The sequence below is a fragment of the Schistocerca americana genome, chromosome 1 (assembly GCF_021461395.2).
Source record: "Schistocerca americana isolate TAMUIC-IGC-003095 chromosome 1, iqSchAmer2.1, whole genome shotgun sequence".
In the NCBI taxonomy this organism is placed as follows: Eukaryota; Metazoa; Arthropoda; class Insecta; order Orthoptera; family Acrididae; genus Schistocerca; species Schistocerca americana.
The window spans coordinates 59,881,781-59,899,873 of NC_060119.1; the positions used below are offsets into that span (position 1 = coordinate 59,881,781).

At 38.3% G+C, this 18,093-nt stretch overlaps 1 protein-coding gene across 8 annotated transcripts in view; it reads left to right on the top strand.

Moving 5' to 3' along the window:
* Positions 1-17,875, top strand: part of LOC124547844 (cytochrome c oxidase assembly protein COX15 homolog) — an 89,420-nt gene extending 71,545 nt beyond the window's left edge. For all 8 annotated transcript variants that reach the window (XM_047125137.1, XM_047125136.1, XM_047125141.1 and 5 more), the window contains 3 exons: positions 1,172-1,326; positions 17,198-17,311; positions 17,707-17,875. In XM_047125137.1, the coding sequence (XP_046981093.1) occupies positions 1,172-1,326; positions 17,198-17,311; positions 17,707-17,847 (410 nt within the window). In that variant the 3' untranslated portion in view covers positions 17,848-17,875. The remainder of the gene's footprint in view (positions 1-1,171; positions 1,327-17,197; positions 17,312-17,706) is intronic.
* The last annotated feature ends 218 nt before the right edge of the window (positions 17,876-18,093 follow it).

Genomic DNA, 18,093 nt, shown 5'->3' on the forward strand with positions numbered 1-18,093 from the left:
AAATCATCACACAATCCACTCCAGAGTCCAAATTCGATGTAGAAGTGGAGTATAAATTAACAGTGACCATGTAAAAATTAGACTGGTTAATTAAAAAATGTGGAATGGTTATAATTAATAGTTAGAAAATGGTGATAGAAACAATAGAAGCAGAGTACTAGACAGGAAATGATTGTGACAGAATTGATGCAACTAAATGGGAACTTGCTTGATTGTAAGAACCAGGCACATTCTGTAGTGGAAGACCTTAAGGTTTGAATCTCATCTTTTGATACCATTTCATAATTGAATTTCCTCTCACTCACTCCATATCACCGAGCAACGTGGCACAGTGGTTAGCACACTGGTCTCGCATTCTGGAGGCTGACAGTTCAAACCTGCATCCGGACATCATGATTTAGGTTTTCTATGATTTCCCTAATTCCCTTCAGGCAAATGTCGGGATGGTTCCTTTGAAAGGGCATGACCGACTTCCTTCCCCATTCTTCCCCAATCCGATGGGACTGATGACCTCGCATTTGGTCCCCTCCCCCAAATCAACCAACCAACCAATCACTTCATTTCACTTAAGACAGCAAAGTGAATGACATGTCTGTTTATTCCATGAACAGTATTACTTCCTCCAAACCCTTTCTCTCTGTTTGTCAGGCAAAGGAAATAAAATTTAATTTGATTGGGTAGTAGTTTTGTAGTGGAACACATTAATGTATCTTATGGTAGTACTTCTTTGCCAAATGCTGATTACTTCCTATTCACCAAGGTGGAAGTGAGTTTAAGAGGACTGTCTCTCTATATAAGATGAGCTCTTTTTGTTTGTAAGTGGAGTATATAAATTGCATTTGAACATCTTCGACTCAGTAAAATCTTTACTGGGCTGAGCATGTATCCAGGTGATTGGTTTTCCTGGGCATTGCTCTTCTTATTGAGGTATTCATACTTCCTCACACTGATTCAAATTTGCATCTCGGTACCAGGTTCCTTCCTATACATCCCAAAATCTTCTTACAAAGTCGGCTGCAGGGATGTGTGTGTGTGTGTGTGTGTGTGTGTGTGTGTGTGTAACTAACTGATGCTTATCTGAGTTTTTTGTAATCTTTTGCTGTGTGGATATTAACAGTATTATGCACTACCATTTAATACAGTGCAAAATAAATGTTATTTTTCTGTTTAGGTGCGTTTGTTGCTGGTCTGGATGCAGGACTTGTGTACAATTCATTCCCAAAAATGGCAGATCGGTGGATACCAGATGATATTCTAGCATATTCTCCACCACTTTCAAATATAACAGAAAACCCGACAACTGTGCAGTTCAACCACAGGATTCTGGTAAGTAAAGTGGAAAGAAGATTGCCTCTGTAACAGGCTAAACATTAGGGTATAATGTGATGAACCAGTACTAGTGACAGTGGAGAACAATTGTTGGCAACAAATATGTGGATGAACGTAGCATATGTATTTTCTTTCTCAGAGATAAAGAAAAAGTAGGAAAATAGCTGCAGTAGAGAGAGGAATAATCTGCTGAAAGAATTAGCACAAAAGTAACAGTGGCACAAAATGCACAGGAAACACGTTGGATATTACCACAGAACATAAAACTTCCACCCACAGTCCAACATGTTTGATAGTGAAAACATAGATGTCTTCTCAAACAAAAATTGTAACTATTTTAGTATTAACCCATTTATCTGTTCACCAAAATGGCACAGATAGATTAGTAAGAAAGACAAGAATTTTGAACTTTTAAAACCCAGAATTTCTCCATTCATAGGTAACAGAGAAAGTTAAAAATAGTGAAGTGTGAGTGTGGTGAATCTGTGGTCTTCAGAGAGCTACAGTTTCTCTTCCAAATAGCCCATCTGACTTCACTACATTGTCTCATGCAAGATAATCATAATCCAATTATTGTGTGTGCTTTTGGTATTCTGGTATAGCCAAGAGTGCCCCCCCCCCCCTCCCCCCCTCAGTCTCTCTCTCTCTCTCTCTCTCTCTCTCTCTCTCTCTCTCTCTCTCTCAAATTTCACACAGCAGCTTAAGAGAGTCTGAGAGGGATCTTCACTTCTTGTTGGATTGGCTGTGGTTTCCCACTCAGCAAGGGGGTGATGGTGATGACAATGATGATGACCGTTGTGATGAGGTATCCAACTCGGAGTCTCTACTGTTGATGAACACTCATTATCAGAAAACTTCTACATTTATTCACTGCTGAACTTTCTTATTATTTGATCATGTGCAATTTATAGACACACACACACACATCAGCAATCACAGGTGCTGAAGATCATGTGCTGACCTTACAGTGTTCCTCCATAGATGATGGTCTTGTGCACTCTGGATCCAGTTCTCATGAACACTCAGCTGCTGGAGGTCCATGTGCAGTTCCTTCTCCCATAGCTTCTTTGGTCTTCCACTGGATGAGTTCTACCACAGGATGTATATGATTCGGGACAACCAGGAGATCCAGGAAAAAAACTGGGAATTTTTTCATCTGGGAGAAAACCAGGAAAAACCTGGGAATTTTTTAGAATTCTGGGAATTTTTCATTGTTTTAGTTTTCAGTTCAATTTTTGTTATTTTGACTGGTAAGAACCGATACTCTACAAAAGGATATTACTGTATCTCTGTACTGCAGAGTAATACTTCAACAATAAAACATAGATGAGAGGAAAAAACGAAAATAAATTGTGGAGGAAATGTGCCATATACAACGACGACACACAGTGCTCATGCAAGCGTCTGCCAACAGCAAAATGTGTCAAAGGATTTAGGAAGACTATCCAATGCTTCATAACAACAAATTGTCTCCAATGAGTGTGAAGTCACAACTGTTTACATTAGATTCGTTTTAGCAGTTACGAGCGGGCTCTTGTGCATGCGCAGTTGAGTCACGTTTGAGTAGTAGATTCTCCCACTTCTGGCTACAGGAATATTGCTGTTGGCTGTGCAAGCAGTCGCAGCAAGCAGCTAGATGCTACCGGGAAAAGGGGACACCAAATTCATATTCTTGAGGAAAAAAAACTTGTTTCACAAAGCGCCTAGTATCCAGCGCAAGTTGGTCTATCGATTATTCATATGATTTTGAAATGTATCCCTTTAGGTTTTTGAACACATTTTAAGTTGATTTCTTAATCATGAATCGTAAGTTGATTTTTGAATACGTGCATGGTGTACGTGATGTCTCTGTCAGGAGAATCCTTGTCGCATCTAGAAATAAACTTTCTGCAGACAAAAGGGGACAGGGCTATACGAGCTGGGCGGAGTAAAGCCGAACAGATGAACGCCAATCGCTGTCTGATTATGTGGTTGATTGGGTTTGCAAATGTTCAGAGTTGTTCTAATTACTAGCAAAATCCATAGATTCAGACTAGCAGAGTGGAAATAAACGACTAACAGGAACAACAGGTGAGAAAGATTACGTATTATCTTCTTGGTGTATCCAACAAAATGAAATTTTGACAGAGAATTTTTGGCCAGATCACTACACTAGTAAGGACCAGTTGTACAGTCCCCGGCTAGTAGCCGTTTAAATTATATTCTGGGAGTAACGCGGAAAACGTGTTGTTTGAATATGTAAGAACGCCTAACAGGAGAGTAATTGCAGGGTAACTAAACCTGTGATTCTGGTAGGGTTTGTGAAGTTAATTGGCGAACAAATTTTGACAATGGCAGGAATAGCTACAGAATTCTTGATGACAAGATAATTTGTTAGAACCAGGAAGGAGAAGAAACGGGGACATCACACAAATTATGGAAGAATAAGACGATTCCAAATTTATATAAAAATTTATAATATTACTTTTCGATCTTGTGATTGAGAAATTGGTGCTTACGAATGAAATGTGAAACTATTTCCTAACATAAAGCTTTTTGTGAATCTTCAGGTTTTGGCGGCCCAAAGACTGTTCCATTAAGTTTCGGGTGTGCAACCGCAAGAAATCTCCTTCTTCTTCTAATATTTCGGCTGTATAAAATTCAGCCATCTTCAGAGTGAGCCGCAAGACTGCCGTTCCAGTGCTCGCTTCGTCCCTTTATATTGTTGTACCGCGCGACTGCGCATGCGGCCACAGACCACTGGAACGGCAGTCTTGCGGCTCACTCTGAAGATGGCTGAATGTTATACAGCCGAAATATTAGAAGAAGAAGGAGATTTCTTGTGGCTGCACGCCCGAAACTTAAATGGAACATAAAGCTTTTTGCTTGTAGTAAGTCTTATAGGCATTTTACATGGGTACTTCGTGAATCATATTCTATTGTGTTATAAAAATGACCATTTGTGCCAAAACAGCCTCGTTTATTCGGTGTGTGCTACAAAACTACTGCAATATTAGAAAGGCCTATTTTGTGTTATCTAGCAGACAGTGACAAAATAGACGTAATCAGTTCGAGGAACCACACCAGTCTTGGGTATTATTTGTATTAACAGCTTTTTCAGTATTAGATAACAGCATTTCTATTTCTCATGTAGCCAAAAGTTTGACAAACTTTGATGAGGTAGTAGATTCTTTCGCAGAAGGGAAAGCACGTCATGTAAAGCTGTAGCAAGATTAGAGAGAAAAAAATTTTTTAGGAGCTAAGGATTGAAGAAATGTGTACTTTCTTGCCTGTCTCTTGTCTTTATTGGTTTTATGTATCCTGTATTTAATTTTATGCCACACAAAACAGCACATTATTATCTAAAAGACAATAAAGAGTGTAAATTTTCTGAAGAGTTCCTGTTCTCCCGATTTCAAATAATCCCATTAACTATTAATTGCGACATTTTTTTAAAAGAGGGGCAGGCTGTCAAACCGACCGACTGGGAGCAGGAGAGGCACCACAGGACATTTCAAATTCCACTGTCCTGTGTAGGTTTGATGGCATCCATTGCAAAATATACACGTTTCAGTTCCACAGAGCGAAAAACAGTGACATGCTATAGCAGAATGCTGGATGAAGAGGCGTGGCACTGCACTTTGGCACACTTAAGACCAAATAACATGTCTTACATTTCCTCGAACACATATGTTTTATGTTTCAGACTTTTCAGAAAGATGTGCACTGCAAGATGAACTTTTTTTTTTTTTTTTTTTAGTGTTGACCCCTTTCACAAATATCGTAGATCCGAGCCTGATGTGCAGAACAGTCTGACTTATAGTGGGTAGTCTCCACGTGATCCGTGTTTACATTTAGTGATTTTCCTTTTTCCCCTTTGTTTATTCTCACGTCGAATGAAAACAAAATGGATACCTGTCGCCGGGAGCTATCAAGTGAATTAAAATACATTCACATAATTACAGAAGGCTAAAATATGTTATTAGTTTTAGATTATATTTTATTTCCACCTTTCTGACAGTCAAGCATTAATCGCCTTGCAGAACAATGAAGTTATTTTTGTCTGTTTGCTAAAGAAATTTGACTTTTATTGACCTTTTCCGCAGAGGCAGTCAATGTATTTGAAACAAAATGTTTAATTCCACAGTACTGGCTAGTTTCAACTGTTCACTGCATTTCAAGTGCATGTTTTCATCTTCGAGCACCTATGGCATTATGTCATAATAAAGAACCAAACATGATATAATACAGTGCTGGTGCTCCAAGAAAATTTACATCCTGAAAACCACACTGAAAAGCTTAATATCAGGTCATGGTCTACTTCATTGGGAATCTGGACATACGAATGTGCACTTTAAATGTGCACATTTTAGTATAGTTCACGAAATTCCTGAGCTGTTGGAGTGTCCTCTGATGACTGATCTTTTAATGTTTTACACGTACGTACATACGGGCCTCGTAAGTTATGGTAGCTGCACAAGCACGGTGTCGTCTGTTATCTGCGCTCTCAGGCAACTGCTGAAACGAACCTATTTCTAACAGTCGTGGGAAAATACTGCAAATGGTGGTTTGAAAAGAGTTACTTTCAAAGTAAATATCCTTTTAAGTAAGTAGAACTATTTGCGAGGATGTACCATGAATTTCTTAAATCACAGAGGCTTTGACTCTCATTTAAAAATCAACTCTTTGATGATGAGCCATTTAGAAGAATTTTGAACCCTGAAGATCAGACATATATGCCAATATAAAAAATTTTATTTCACATTTGTGTGATATATCTTACAGTGTAACACGCACAAAAAATATCAACATTTTATGCGAAAGCTCAGCTTCTCTTGCAGCTTATTAACCGTAGAGACCAATATTATATGTGAAAGCTTTTCTTTTCTTGTAGCAACACTTTGTATGTTAATTTAAACTATTAACTTTCCCTGTTTGTGTGTTCGTGCTACTTAACAGTGATGTTGTTGTTGGCTGACTACATCACGTGTCCTATGCTCTGAATATCTGCTGTCATCGGCTGGCGAGATCATGTGACATGAGCTATGACTGGCTTACAAAAGTGCTTCGCAATCTTGATTTCAATGATTTGGAAAGCAACATGCGGTGTTTGTATACTTTTGTAATATGAAAATATGCAGCGTACATGTTGCTGCACATCAAAAATATTTTCAAAACGTGTCTTTTTCCCTAAGTTTTGTTTTCTAAAGTGCTGTGAAATTGTACACCCGTGTATAAAACCATAATCATTCAAAGGATTGATAAGGTTTGCAGTTCCGAGGGAAAATATACTGTTACTTAACATGGAAAAAATGTGTTTTCACCCGGGAGAAAGTGTATTTTTAACCGTGAAAAATCCGGAAATTTATTTTACTTGTCCACGTATACACCCTGTATCAGGTTTCCTAAAAGCTCAGGTTTCGCCCAGCACATTTCTGATCGTCTAGCAATGTGCCCTGCCAGGCTTACTCTCCATACTTTCGTTTTCTGCACAACATTCAGTTACCTGTAGAACCAGGTGCCAAGGTATTTAAAATTTTCCATTCTGTTTATATTCCATATTGCAACTGGTAATGGGGCATTATTAGGGGTTCTCTAGATACTTCTATCATTTCATCCTGAAGACAAATCCTGATAACTTTATGTGCCAGTTAGCAAACATAATTAATAGGCTGCAATAACATTTTATACACTATGCAAGATGCTACTACATGCCTAAACTAGAAAGTCGTTGACTCTAGAGTAAGGCTCCAGTGTAACAACATTAACGGACACTCGCTACACTGTTGTTTCTCTATAGTTACTTTGAAATAATAATGCTACAATTTTACAACATTGGTTTTAATTATCTTTTTCCATATAAAATACTTACTTTGCAACTAAGCAATGGAAACTCCTTGTCAGAATACCAACAATATGGAAAAGATAGGTTGCTACTTAACATAAAGATGACAAGTTACACCATCCTGGGCAGTTATATATTCTAAGGCTCACTGAAGCTACCACTCCTCTGATTCTTGTTGCTTCCTCTTCAATGTTCCCTGTATGGTGTATGGTTTTCCAGTTTTTGTATGTTCAACATATAATAAATTTGCATGTGCAGTGTGTGTGTGTGTGTGATCCTAGTTGGTTCAACATAATACTGCTACAATTTGTACTTCTCTTTATTCATTCATAAAGATTGTACGTGAAACGTAACTAAATTGTGAGCACAGTATGCAATAGACTTTACTGATTTGTCATGAGCTTTCTTCTCATCATTGACCATGCTGTGTAATCATTACTACAACCATATAAATGTGTTGTTGGCAGACATTTGTTATGAGTCAGAAAATTGTTGTATACTTAAAAAACACTATCTTGTTTCTGCTCTAATAAGACAATGTACTGGCACTGTCATGGTTCAAGTTGTTCATGATCTGGTCAGATGCTTCTAACTTTTCAATCCTTACTTTCTTGTTAATTCTGCAGTAAGTTATCAAAGGTTTGAAGCTGGATGATGATTTGACAATATATTGTCTTCTTACATAAACAGTGTTTATACTCATGAATGGAATTGTGGACCATTATCAGCAAGGACACAGTCAAATCGTATAATGTGTGGGAAAAATCATAGCATAGCTTATTAATCATGATCTTGTGTTTTCTTTACTGAGTGGGCATAAATGGAGAAATGTTCATAGTGTTTCTCTTATGATCATAATTTGTGTGAAGTTACCCTTTGCTCTTAGTAATAGTACATAAAAATCTGTTGACATTATTTCATCTAATTTCTGTGGAATAATATTGTGCATTAACTTTTTGTGGTGTACTGTAGAAACTTTTTGTGGCTGTCATAACATGCTCTAAGGACCTTCCTCTCCCCTCTCACCATACATTAAAGATGTATGATCCTTATAGTCTGCAGTCCAGAATGTACATAGCTCATGTGGGTTTCAGCTATATAGCTTGAGATGCATACTGATTTCGTAGGGATTATAACTTACTTAGATCTGATTCTATGCCATCATGTGCAACAGTGTTTCTAAGACATTATTAGATCTGCTTTTTAAGAAAATCCTGATTTTTGAAAACTTATTGTCATGCTTCATGTTCTGATAGTTTCCAGTACTACTTCTTCTATTTTAAGATTTTATTTCTAGTTAAAAGTAGCTGCAATACTGTTGTGCATGCACAGGGTCACTTTTTAATAATGCTTGTCTTAATATTTCTTAAACTACCCACATGAATACAGACAGAGAGATATTTAATACAAATGGCGTTACTTGGAACTGATAACATCTCCCTTTTTGTATCAGTTGAACAGTTTCCTGATGATGATGATGATGATGATGATGATGATGTTTAGTTTGTGGGGCGCTCAACTGCACGGTTATCAGTGTCTGTATAAATTCCCAATCTTTATGCAGTCCAATCTTGTCACTGTTATGAATGATGGTGAAATGATGAGGACAACACGAACACCTAGTCCCAGGGCGGAGAAAATTTCCAATGCATCCAGGAATCGAACCCAGGACCCCATGATCGAGAGGCAGCAACACTAGCCACTAGACCACGAGCTTGCGAACAAGAGTTTCCTGTCTTTCTTTCTATGGTAATCTAATTTATCACTCTCACATCAGTTACTATTCAGACATCACCATCTTTCTTGCTCACTACATGTAAAGAGCTGTTATGACAGCTGTCTGTTCTTTCAGTGATAGCCTCAGATAACATTATTTTAGTTTCAGCATCAGCTGCACTTCTACGTCCCAACAGCATTGAATATAGTTTGCTGTGTAAAAGTTCTTTTATCAGGAAGCTACATTTAGAATCCTCCATGCATGTTGGTTTTGAGAAACATGTTATACGTTGTTAAATCCCATTGTGTTTTCTGTTTGTAGTCTTCTGTAAGGCTGCTCAGTTTGTTGACCTCTCATATTGTTCAAATTACTTTCTTCACAATATGACTTGTTGTTATGTCAGCATCTTGATCCATATCTTCTGAACTCACATTCACTGAATGTGTACATCTCACAGTTATGTCTTCTGTGGTGCTTCCTTTGTTGTTGACCTCCGTCATTTTGAGAGGAAAGTCCGCCCCCGGTAGCTGAGTGGTCAGCACGACGGACTGTCAACCCCAAGGGCCCGGGTTCCATTCCCGGCTGGGTCGGAGATTTTCTCCGCTCAGGGACTGGGTGTTGTATTGTCCTAATCATCATCATTTCATCCCCATCGACGCGCAAGTTGCCGAAGTGGCGTCAAATCGAAAGACTTGCACCAGGCGAGCGGTCTACCCGACGGGAGGCCCTCGTCACAGGCCATTATCAATATTAGAGGAAACATTCATATTTTTTAACTTTAACACACACACACACACACACACACACACACACACACACACACACACACAGAGAGAGAGAGAGAGAGAGAGAGAGAGAGAGAGAGAGAGAGAGAGAGAGAGTTGGGGGGGTGGGGGTGTCACATTAGTTGGAATTCACTTCAGATAATGTTTTGTCTTTGAAAAATATTGTCCACTGACTCTCATGCAGTATGTTTTGGTGCATATTCTGTTCACAGTAGAGAGGCCACTAACTGCAATGTAAATTTACCATAGTTACATGATAGCAAATAAATAGGTTTCAGAGAATGGGTAAAGGATGAGGATGAAGCAGAATGAGAAGAAAACAAGTAATAAAAGCATTAGAAATAGGCAAGAAATCAAAGCCATTGTTTCTTTCACTTCAACTTTACTTCTCCTTTTTTTCCATTATTGTCAAGTTTTACCTCATACTGTTTGCATTAGTTCCATGAAATTTTTGTTTCTATGCATGTATTGTGTGTTTCTCTGCATCTCTTCTTGCACTTAGACATCAAATTTTAAACAGTCATTATTTTTAAGTTTGAACCTCGACTAACACATTACATTGACTGTACACTTTCCTTCCCCCATGCCTCCACCTGTCTCCCACCCTTCCCTCCACCCTTTTAAAAGTTAGGTTAATGAGAACCACTCAATTAGAATGCATGACTCCATGTGTATTTGAAATTTTTTATTCCTTCAGTGAATTGTAACTAACATGGAGTTTGAAACAAGAAAGGAGCTGTATCATGAACTGATGTGTCAGAATATTGTGTACTTACTACTCCTACTCACCTGGCCCCAGAAACTGCAGCCAGTTTTTGGCCTTGTGAAATAGCTTCCTACACAGTGTCATGTCCTCAGCACCATCTTCCCTTCCTCCAAGTATCTGAAGATACTTGGTCACCTGGTCTCTCCATCTTATTTTTGCTCTTGCTAAAATGAATGTCTTCGTCCCTTTGGATTTCGTCTGTAAGACTTCTCTCAGTATTGATCTCTCCTTCCCTGTCCTCTATAGACGTACCGTATTTACTCGAATCTAAGCCACACTCGAATCTAAGCCGCACCTGAAAAATGAGACTCGAAATCAAGGAAAAAAAATTTTCCCGATTCTAAGCCGCACCTGAAATTTTAGACTCGAAATTCAAGGGGAGATAAAAGTTTTAGGCCGCACCTCCAAATCGAAACAAAGTTGGTCCATTATAATATGAGACACAATTTAGGTCGAATGAATGACGATACAGCTACAGTAGTTTGGTTCGAGTCGTAAGCTTAGCAGTTAAGCTTTACCAGGTAGCCATTGCTATGCGTCAGGCGCTCTGTCCGTATTTATACGGGTACCCTTCCTATTTCACGTGCTTCGTCTGGTTTGAATTGATTGGTTACTTTTCTTTGATCTGATAAGTGCCGTTATGTGTTTACGTCACTCTAAGCTGAAAATGCATTACTGTACTGTGTCATGCATTGTTTGTCGCATTCTGATAATGAGTGTTTATGGCCTGTCGCCGCTCGCGGCATGGCTTGCTCTTGTGCGCGGTTACTTACACTGCTGCTTTCTTTGATAATGATCAACAAGAACCAAATAATAGACTGCATATGATGGAAGATGTTCTGAACGAGAGTTTAGCGAACATTTTTCTCTGTTTGAAAATCTTTGCAGACGCCTCTTTAGTACATTATATTCTGCGCAGAAATTAGAGTCATCTTAGATTTAAAAATCTAGTCAATTGCCGTGCTTCATTTCTGACTGTATCACTATTAGGCATAAGAATAATACGAATATAAACATGACATGATATGTGTATTCTTCCGCGTTTGCTGTTGTCTCGCTCTAGTTTCGTAGTTTATTAGGCAGATAGGATTTAAATGAGACAGCAGCAAACAGTAAAAAATACATGGCAAAATGTTTATATTCGTGTTATTCTTATGGTGAAGAGAATACTGCATGTGATTCACAATTCATAAAAGTTCCTAGTAGCAAACATCTCTTCTCACAGGTAGGAAAAAATTCAGGACGTAGAGTTTCCCATATTGACAAACATCCCAAACAGTCTTGCCAGTCGGATTTTCGTAGTATATTGAAATGCTGCTAGAAGATGAACAATACGAAATTTCTATTTACTTCGTTGGATAATGTATGAAAGTGCAGTGGTCAAAACTCGGGGCGGAGAAAAAAGCTCGTTTTCCACCTTTTTTTTTTAATTTATTTACTGACGAAGAGGTTTTGGTGCCAGTATTTATCTTTGTGCCTGCAAAACATGCCTGTTGTAGCGCTACATATATTCGATGGCAGAAGTTAGTTGTTGCGGCATCTACCAACATTTTTCAGAACTTCCGCTTACTTTGCACTCGATTCTAAGCCGCAGGCGGTTTTTTGGATTACAAAAATCGGAAAAAAAGTGCGGCTTAGATTCGAGTAAATACAGTAGCTGTTCCATCTAAGTCTCCTTGTCTTGGCTCCCTTATGAACATATGGTTCAATGTATATCTCATTGTTCTTTCTTCTTCACCATTCTCCTCCCTCACAGATTGGTCCAAATATCTTTCCCAAGATCTTTCTCTCAGTATGTTTATCTAAACCCCTAGTTTATGTTTAAGTGCAGTTCAGGCTTAAAAAAAGCAAAATTGTGGAAAATGCATAATTGAAGAAAATGCTAAAGCCCCCCAAAGTATGTGCAAAAATACATATAATTCGCATACATGATTAAACATCACAGTCTTCTCCAATACTTTGTATAAAATCTGCCTAAGTGAAGGAAATTAAATGTACAGTGCAATGTTTATACAATAATTTGTGGTAATGAATCTCATCACATTTGCAACAGCAAGTAAAAATCGATCAAAAAATTGAAATTGGTATCTGAGTACAAGGTAATCGAGCTGTTTTCTGACTTGCTACGACTAAAAATTATACATTCAAAACACGTGTTTTTGAGAGATCATCCTTTGTGCTCACCCACAAAAAAAAAAGCAAAACTTGATGAACATGCTGACTTAAACCAAAAACATCACAACTGCTAAGTGGTTAAACTGTAAGCATCTACTTAGTTACATACTTTGTCACCATTGCTGTTATTGTTTAATGTTTTTCTTATGAGCCACACTTCATATGTTCACCACCACTAAAGTGTTATTTTAGGCTTGATGAGAGAAACAGATGTGTAAAAAAGAGTTTACTTCCACAGTTCATGTTAGAAGCTTATTAGAAGTTTGGTCAGCGAATTTCTGTACACTGTGCGAAATTTTAAAGAAAACTCAGGTGCTACATTTTCGCTTCAGGCTCTCTATCACTGCTGCCAATCTGCACAATCTACAGTGTGGGTGTGTGTGGTGCAAAGCATATACATGAGTAGTGTATATAGTTGTTGCAACTATATCATGTCAGATTTGAACACAAAAGTCTTTAAAATGTGCTGTCGCAAAACCCATGTTCTACTTCCATGTGACATCTCTTTCATAGCACATCATCTGCATGAAAAGTATATTTTCAGCACTTCACAAAATGTTTTCACCCCTACCTGCACTCCCGTCACTGAAGGGCCACTCCCTTTCTCCACACATCCAGTAGGAGAGCTCATTTTCCATGTGTTAGTGTGGTGTGGTGGCCGCATTGGACTTAACAAGTTGCCAACCAATAAGATTTCACTAGGCAGAAATGGGTGAAGTTTTCTCGGTTATGACCAAACATATTCTTCAAGACTCGGTGCTAGAATTTAAAAGGTTGGTGACTGATATTGTTGCTGAATACAGAACATCAGAACATGCAAAAAGATGAGACAGGTGGTGACTGTGCCCCTTTGTCACATAATGGCTCAGTCCAGAACACTTCATGTCAACTGTCTTGTTTTTCGATTACTGCTGCAACCTAGCAGTAGTTGTATCATAATTGTGCGGTGAAGCTAAATGTTTCACGTTGTGTTTTCGTGTAACTCCTGCATCAACATCTATATACATACTTCACAAGCCACTATACAGTGTGTGGTGGAGGTTAACCTTTATCACTACTAGTCATTTCATTTCATTTTCTGCTCCACTTGCATATAGAGTGAGGAAAAAATGACTGTCTTTGTGCCTCCTCATGAGCCCTAATTTCTCTTGCGAAATGTACGTTGGCAGCTGTAGAATTGTTCTGCAGTCAGCTACAAATGCTAGTTCTCTAAATTTTTCTGACCGTGTTCAGCTATAAGAATGTCATCTTCCCTCCGGTGATTCTCCTTTGAGCCCCCAAAGCATCTCCATAATACTTCCATGTTGTTCAGACCTGTTGTTCAGGTAACAAATTGAGAACCCCACCTCTGAATTATCTCGATGTCTTCCTTTGATCCAACCTGGCCTGGATCACAAACACTTGAACAGTACCCAACAATGGGTCGCACTAGTGTCCTATATGCGATCTCCTTTACAAGTGAACCACAAAATCCTCCCAATAAACTGAAGTCAGCTATTCACCTTCCTTTCTGCAATCCTCTCATGCTCATTCTATTTCGTATTGCTTTGCAGTGTTACACCTAGATATTTAATTGACTTGATTGTGTCAAGCAGCACATTACTGACGCTGTACTTGAATATTATGAGCTTGTTTTTCCCTCTCATATGTAGTAATACATTTTTCTACATTTAGAGCTAGCTGCCATTCAGCGCACCAATTAGAATTTTTCTCTAAGTCATTTTGTGTCGTCCTACAGTCACTCAACGACAACACCTTCCAGTACGCTACAGCATCATCAGCAAACAGCAGCAGACTTCTGCGTATGCTGTTCGCCAGATCATTTATGCATATATAAAATAACAGCAGTCATATCACACTTCTTTCCACATTTCTTTTTTCATTTATCTCTAATCCACCTTCGTTTGCTTTTTTAAATGGCTTTCTTGCCAGTATTTCCAGGTCATGTAGATTTTCACTGATTAGTGGTACACCATATACAAGGGACTGTAAATTCATTTGTATTCCCATCCTAATTCTGTCTTCTGTTTTGCTTGCTGGGTCAAATGCTTCCTGATTCTAATACTGAACAATATAATGGTGACATTTCATGTCCTTACCTTACTCTTATTTTTATGTCTAAACCCTGAAATTTGTCAAAAACCCTGGAATATTCTCCATCCATTTTCACTTTTTCTTTCAACCGTTCCATGGTAACTTTTGCAAGATTTGTAATTGTCTTTAGTATTCCAAACTTCGGCATTTTCTCTCTCAACGTTTCTCTGTATATGCTCTCAGAGGCTTTCTTAAAATCAACGAACAGTATTGTTGTTGTTTAATTGTATTTGCAATATTTTGATATGGCTTCTTTCAGTAAAAATATCTGATCTTACCTGTGGTGGATTGATCCTTCATAGAACCTCCATATTTCTCATCTGGTACTTCTTTTAAATATGGTTTCAATTTTTTCCAAAGAATCTTGGCGAACACTTTTTTCTTCTTTTCTGCACCTGCTTCTTCACATTTGTTTTGTTATTTCTCATGTGCTTTCAATGTAGAGTTTGTATTCTGTTGTTAGAAACTCAGATCTGTTTTGAAACTTAATGACAAACTGTTGTGCCTTGTCATTATCTTTCAATTTATTTGTGTCAGTATTCTATTGTTTTATGCTCTTTCCTTCCTTCAGCTTTTCTATGGCTATTTGTTGCCGTACCTATCATGACTAAATAGTGATCTGGGCCTGACGGGGTTCCCAGTATGAGTCTCACATTCATTATACAGCTTTTATATCTTTGGTCTGCCAGGAGGTGTTGTCCATTTGGTTTCTTGTTCTGCCATCAGGAAGCAGCCAAGTTGCCTTTAACATCCTTCTGAGGAAAATATGTACAGATAACTATTACGTTGGGTACACTTGCATAGCTAAGTAGCCTCATTTCTGTATCGTGCTTTCAACATGTAGGCTTTTAATTGCTACTATTCCCTTCCATAAGGTCTCCCTTCGATTTTAGCTTTGGCATCTCTAGCCATGAGCTTTGCATCATGTCCTGGTATTTTACTTAAGTACCTCTTTAAATACTGCCTTGCTTTCCATCCTCAATTGGTTAGAAATCAATTACTGCAACTGCTATTCTTTTATTGGCCACGAAACATACTACCTTTTGGAAATTTCCATCTTCCAATCTACTGTAGTATAGAATGTGTTAGTCGAGTTTCCAGTTTTCCTGTTTGTGGGCATCTTGTGTCTTGCACTGCAACTAGGCCCGTTTCATATCTGTCAAGTTCTTCTGACAGAATATTTAGAGGTCCAGGTGTTGCCAAAGTCCTGACATTCCATGTTCCGAATTGTAAGTCCTTGTTGGTAAGCAGCTTTCAATAACTAACTAACTATTTATGGGATGTGTTGTTTCCTTTAGCTTTTCTATAGCTATTCATTGCTGTACCTGTCATGACTAAATTGTGTCTGTGCCTGGCTGGGTTCATGTTATAAATCTCACATTCATTACACGGCTTTTATATCTTTGGTCTGCCAGGACATGTGGTCTATTTATTTTCTTGTTCTGCGATAGGGAATTGCCCAAGTTGCCTTTAACATGCTTCTGAGGAAAATATGTGCAGATAACACTTATATTGGCTACACTTGCATAGCTAAGTAGTCTCATTTCTGTATTGTGCTTTCGGGATCAGTCTAGTTATTTTTTTGTGGTGAGTATTTTACTCCTTCACTAACCTCCAACACTGCTGGCAGCAGAGCTGGCAAACTTCCTGCCCCTCCCCCCACCCCCCACCCCCCGCCCACAATTCCGAAGGTGATGCACCTGATGAGGGTAACTGGCAAATCCCCCACACGGATTATTGTGTACTTCGTCATAACTAGTTTGTTCGTGTATGTAACAGATTATTGGGTACACAGTTTAGAGTGAAATTTGAGGCCTTGTGTAATATAACATGTGGCTTGCTGTGGAAGTTCCAGAAAATACCCTGTGGCTTAAACTTGAGACTATTGATATTGCTGTCTTTCATTGAACTAACCAAGCTGTCATCCTAAGCCTACCACAGATCAGGAAGTTTACTTGCTGCTATCAGAACGAAGGATGTACATAAGTCTCAAAAATATGACAAAGTTCCCGACAATAAACACATCAACAATGGAGGAAAGAAGGGAGGAGGGGAGGGGGAGAGAGAAGAGAGAGAGAGAGAGAGAGAGAGAGAGAGAGAGAGAGAGAGAGTGCTAGCTAGCTAGCTCCACTGACAGAACCATTTTTAGTGTAGTTCATGTAATAGTGGTATTGTTTGTTTTAAGCATAGCTTATAAAGATTGAAAGCCCTATGTCTTTAACACTAATTAATTTCTTTAAATGAGAATATACCTGGTGAAGTATGCCACAGATGCAAATAATATTAGTTGTGCTGGTTAGACAAAAGTCAACCCATAGAAACAAGTCACTGTGGTGAGTTTAACAACACTACACAAGTAAAAATAGTGAGTTAAAGTTCCAGAATACTTTGTTATGTTTATGATAGTTTAAGTGAAAAATAGTGTTTCAGAGGTACTGGATAAATGTTTAATAATATGTCAGTAGTTTTTTTCTTGTAACTCAAAGACACTGTATGTGTTATTGCAGGGAACATCTACACTGGGAATAATTACGGGGATGTGGCTACTGTCACGTAAGAGGGTTCTTCCACCCCGTGCTTACACAGCAGCAACTGCTGTGGCTGTCATGGCCTGGTTGCAGGTTAGTTTATTACTCCTTTGTGCTGATTTTCCTTACTCCTGACGCTTCAATATGGAGTCCACCAGCAGTCATAAAATGTTAAACTTTACCATTTAATTAATATTTCTAGTTGATTCTGGATTCTGCAGCTGCTGCATGTTGCACAGTATCTTTTTTTAATGTATTTACTTTATGGCTAGTTTCAGCCAGCAGCATCGAGGTGTACTTACATAAGCATGTTGTATGTGTTTACATTAATAGAAAATGTCAGATGATCAGAACTAGTTGTGATACAAACACAACAAACATGATTTTGTATAGTCAAAGAGGAACAGTAGTTTTTTATTACTAACTCATAAATATGAATTTTTTTTTTTTGGGCATTCAGTAAGTGGAGGTAAATCTCGATTTTTCAGGTTACACTTGGAATCACCACACTTCTCACATATGTTCCTGTCCCAGTTGCTGCAAGCCATCAGTCTGGCTCACTTGTTCTACTGTCATTACTTGTGTGGCTCACTCATGAATTGAAATATGTCAAGAAGTTACCAAAGTAATGGAAATATAAATGATTGTTACCAACCATTGTCGTATTTCATTCTGTGTCTGATGTAAGATATGAACTGTTATTTAGATTGCAGTAGTATAGTCCTAGATACATTTATAGGGACTACTGACTTATGGTGTGGAATCATGAGTAAACAACTTCTACTATATGCAAATACTGATCGCCACAAATGCAAAAATGTGTTATGTAAACAGGATTCTATTTTTGTACTTTTGGGCTTATTCGCTATATCATT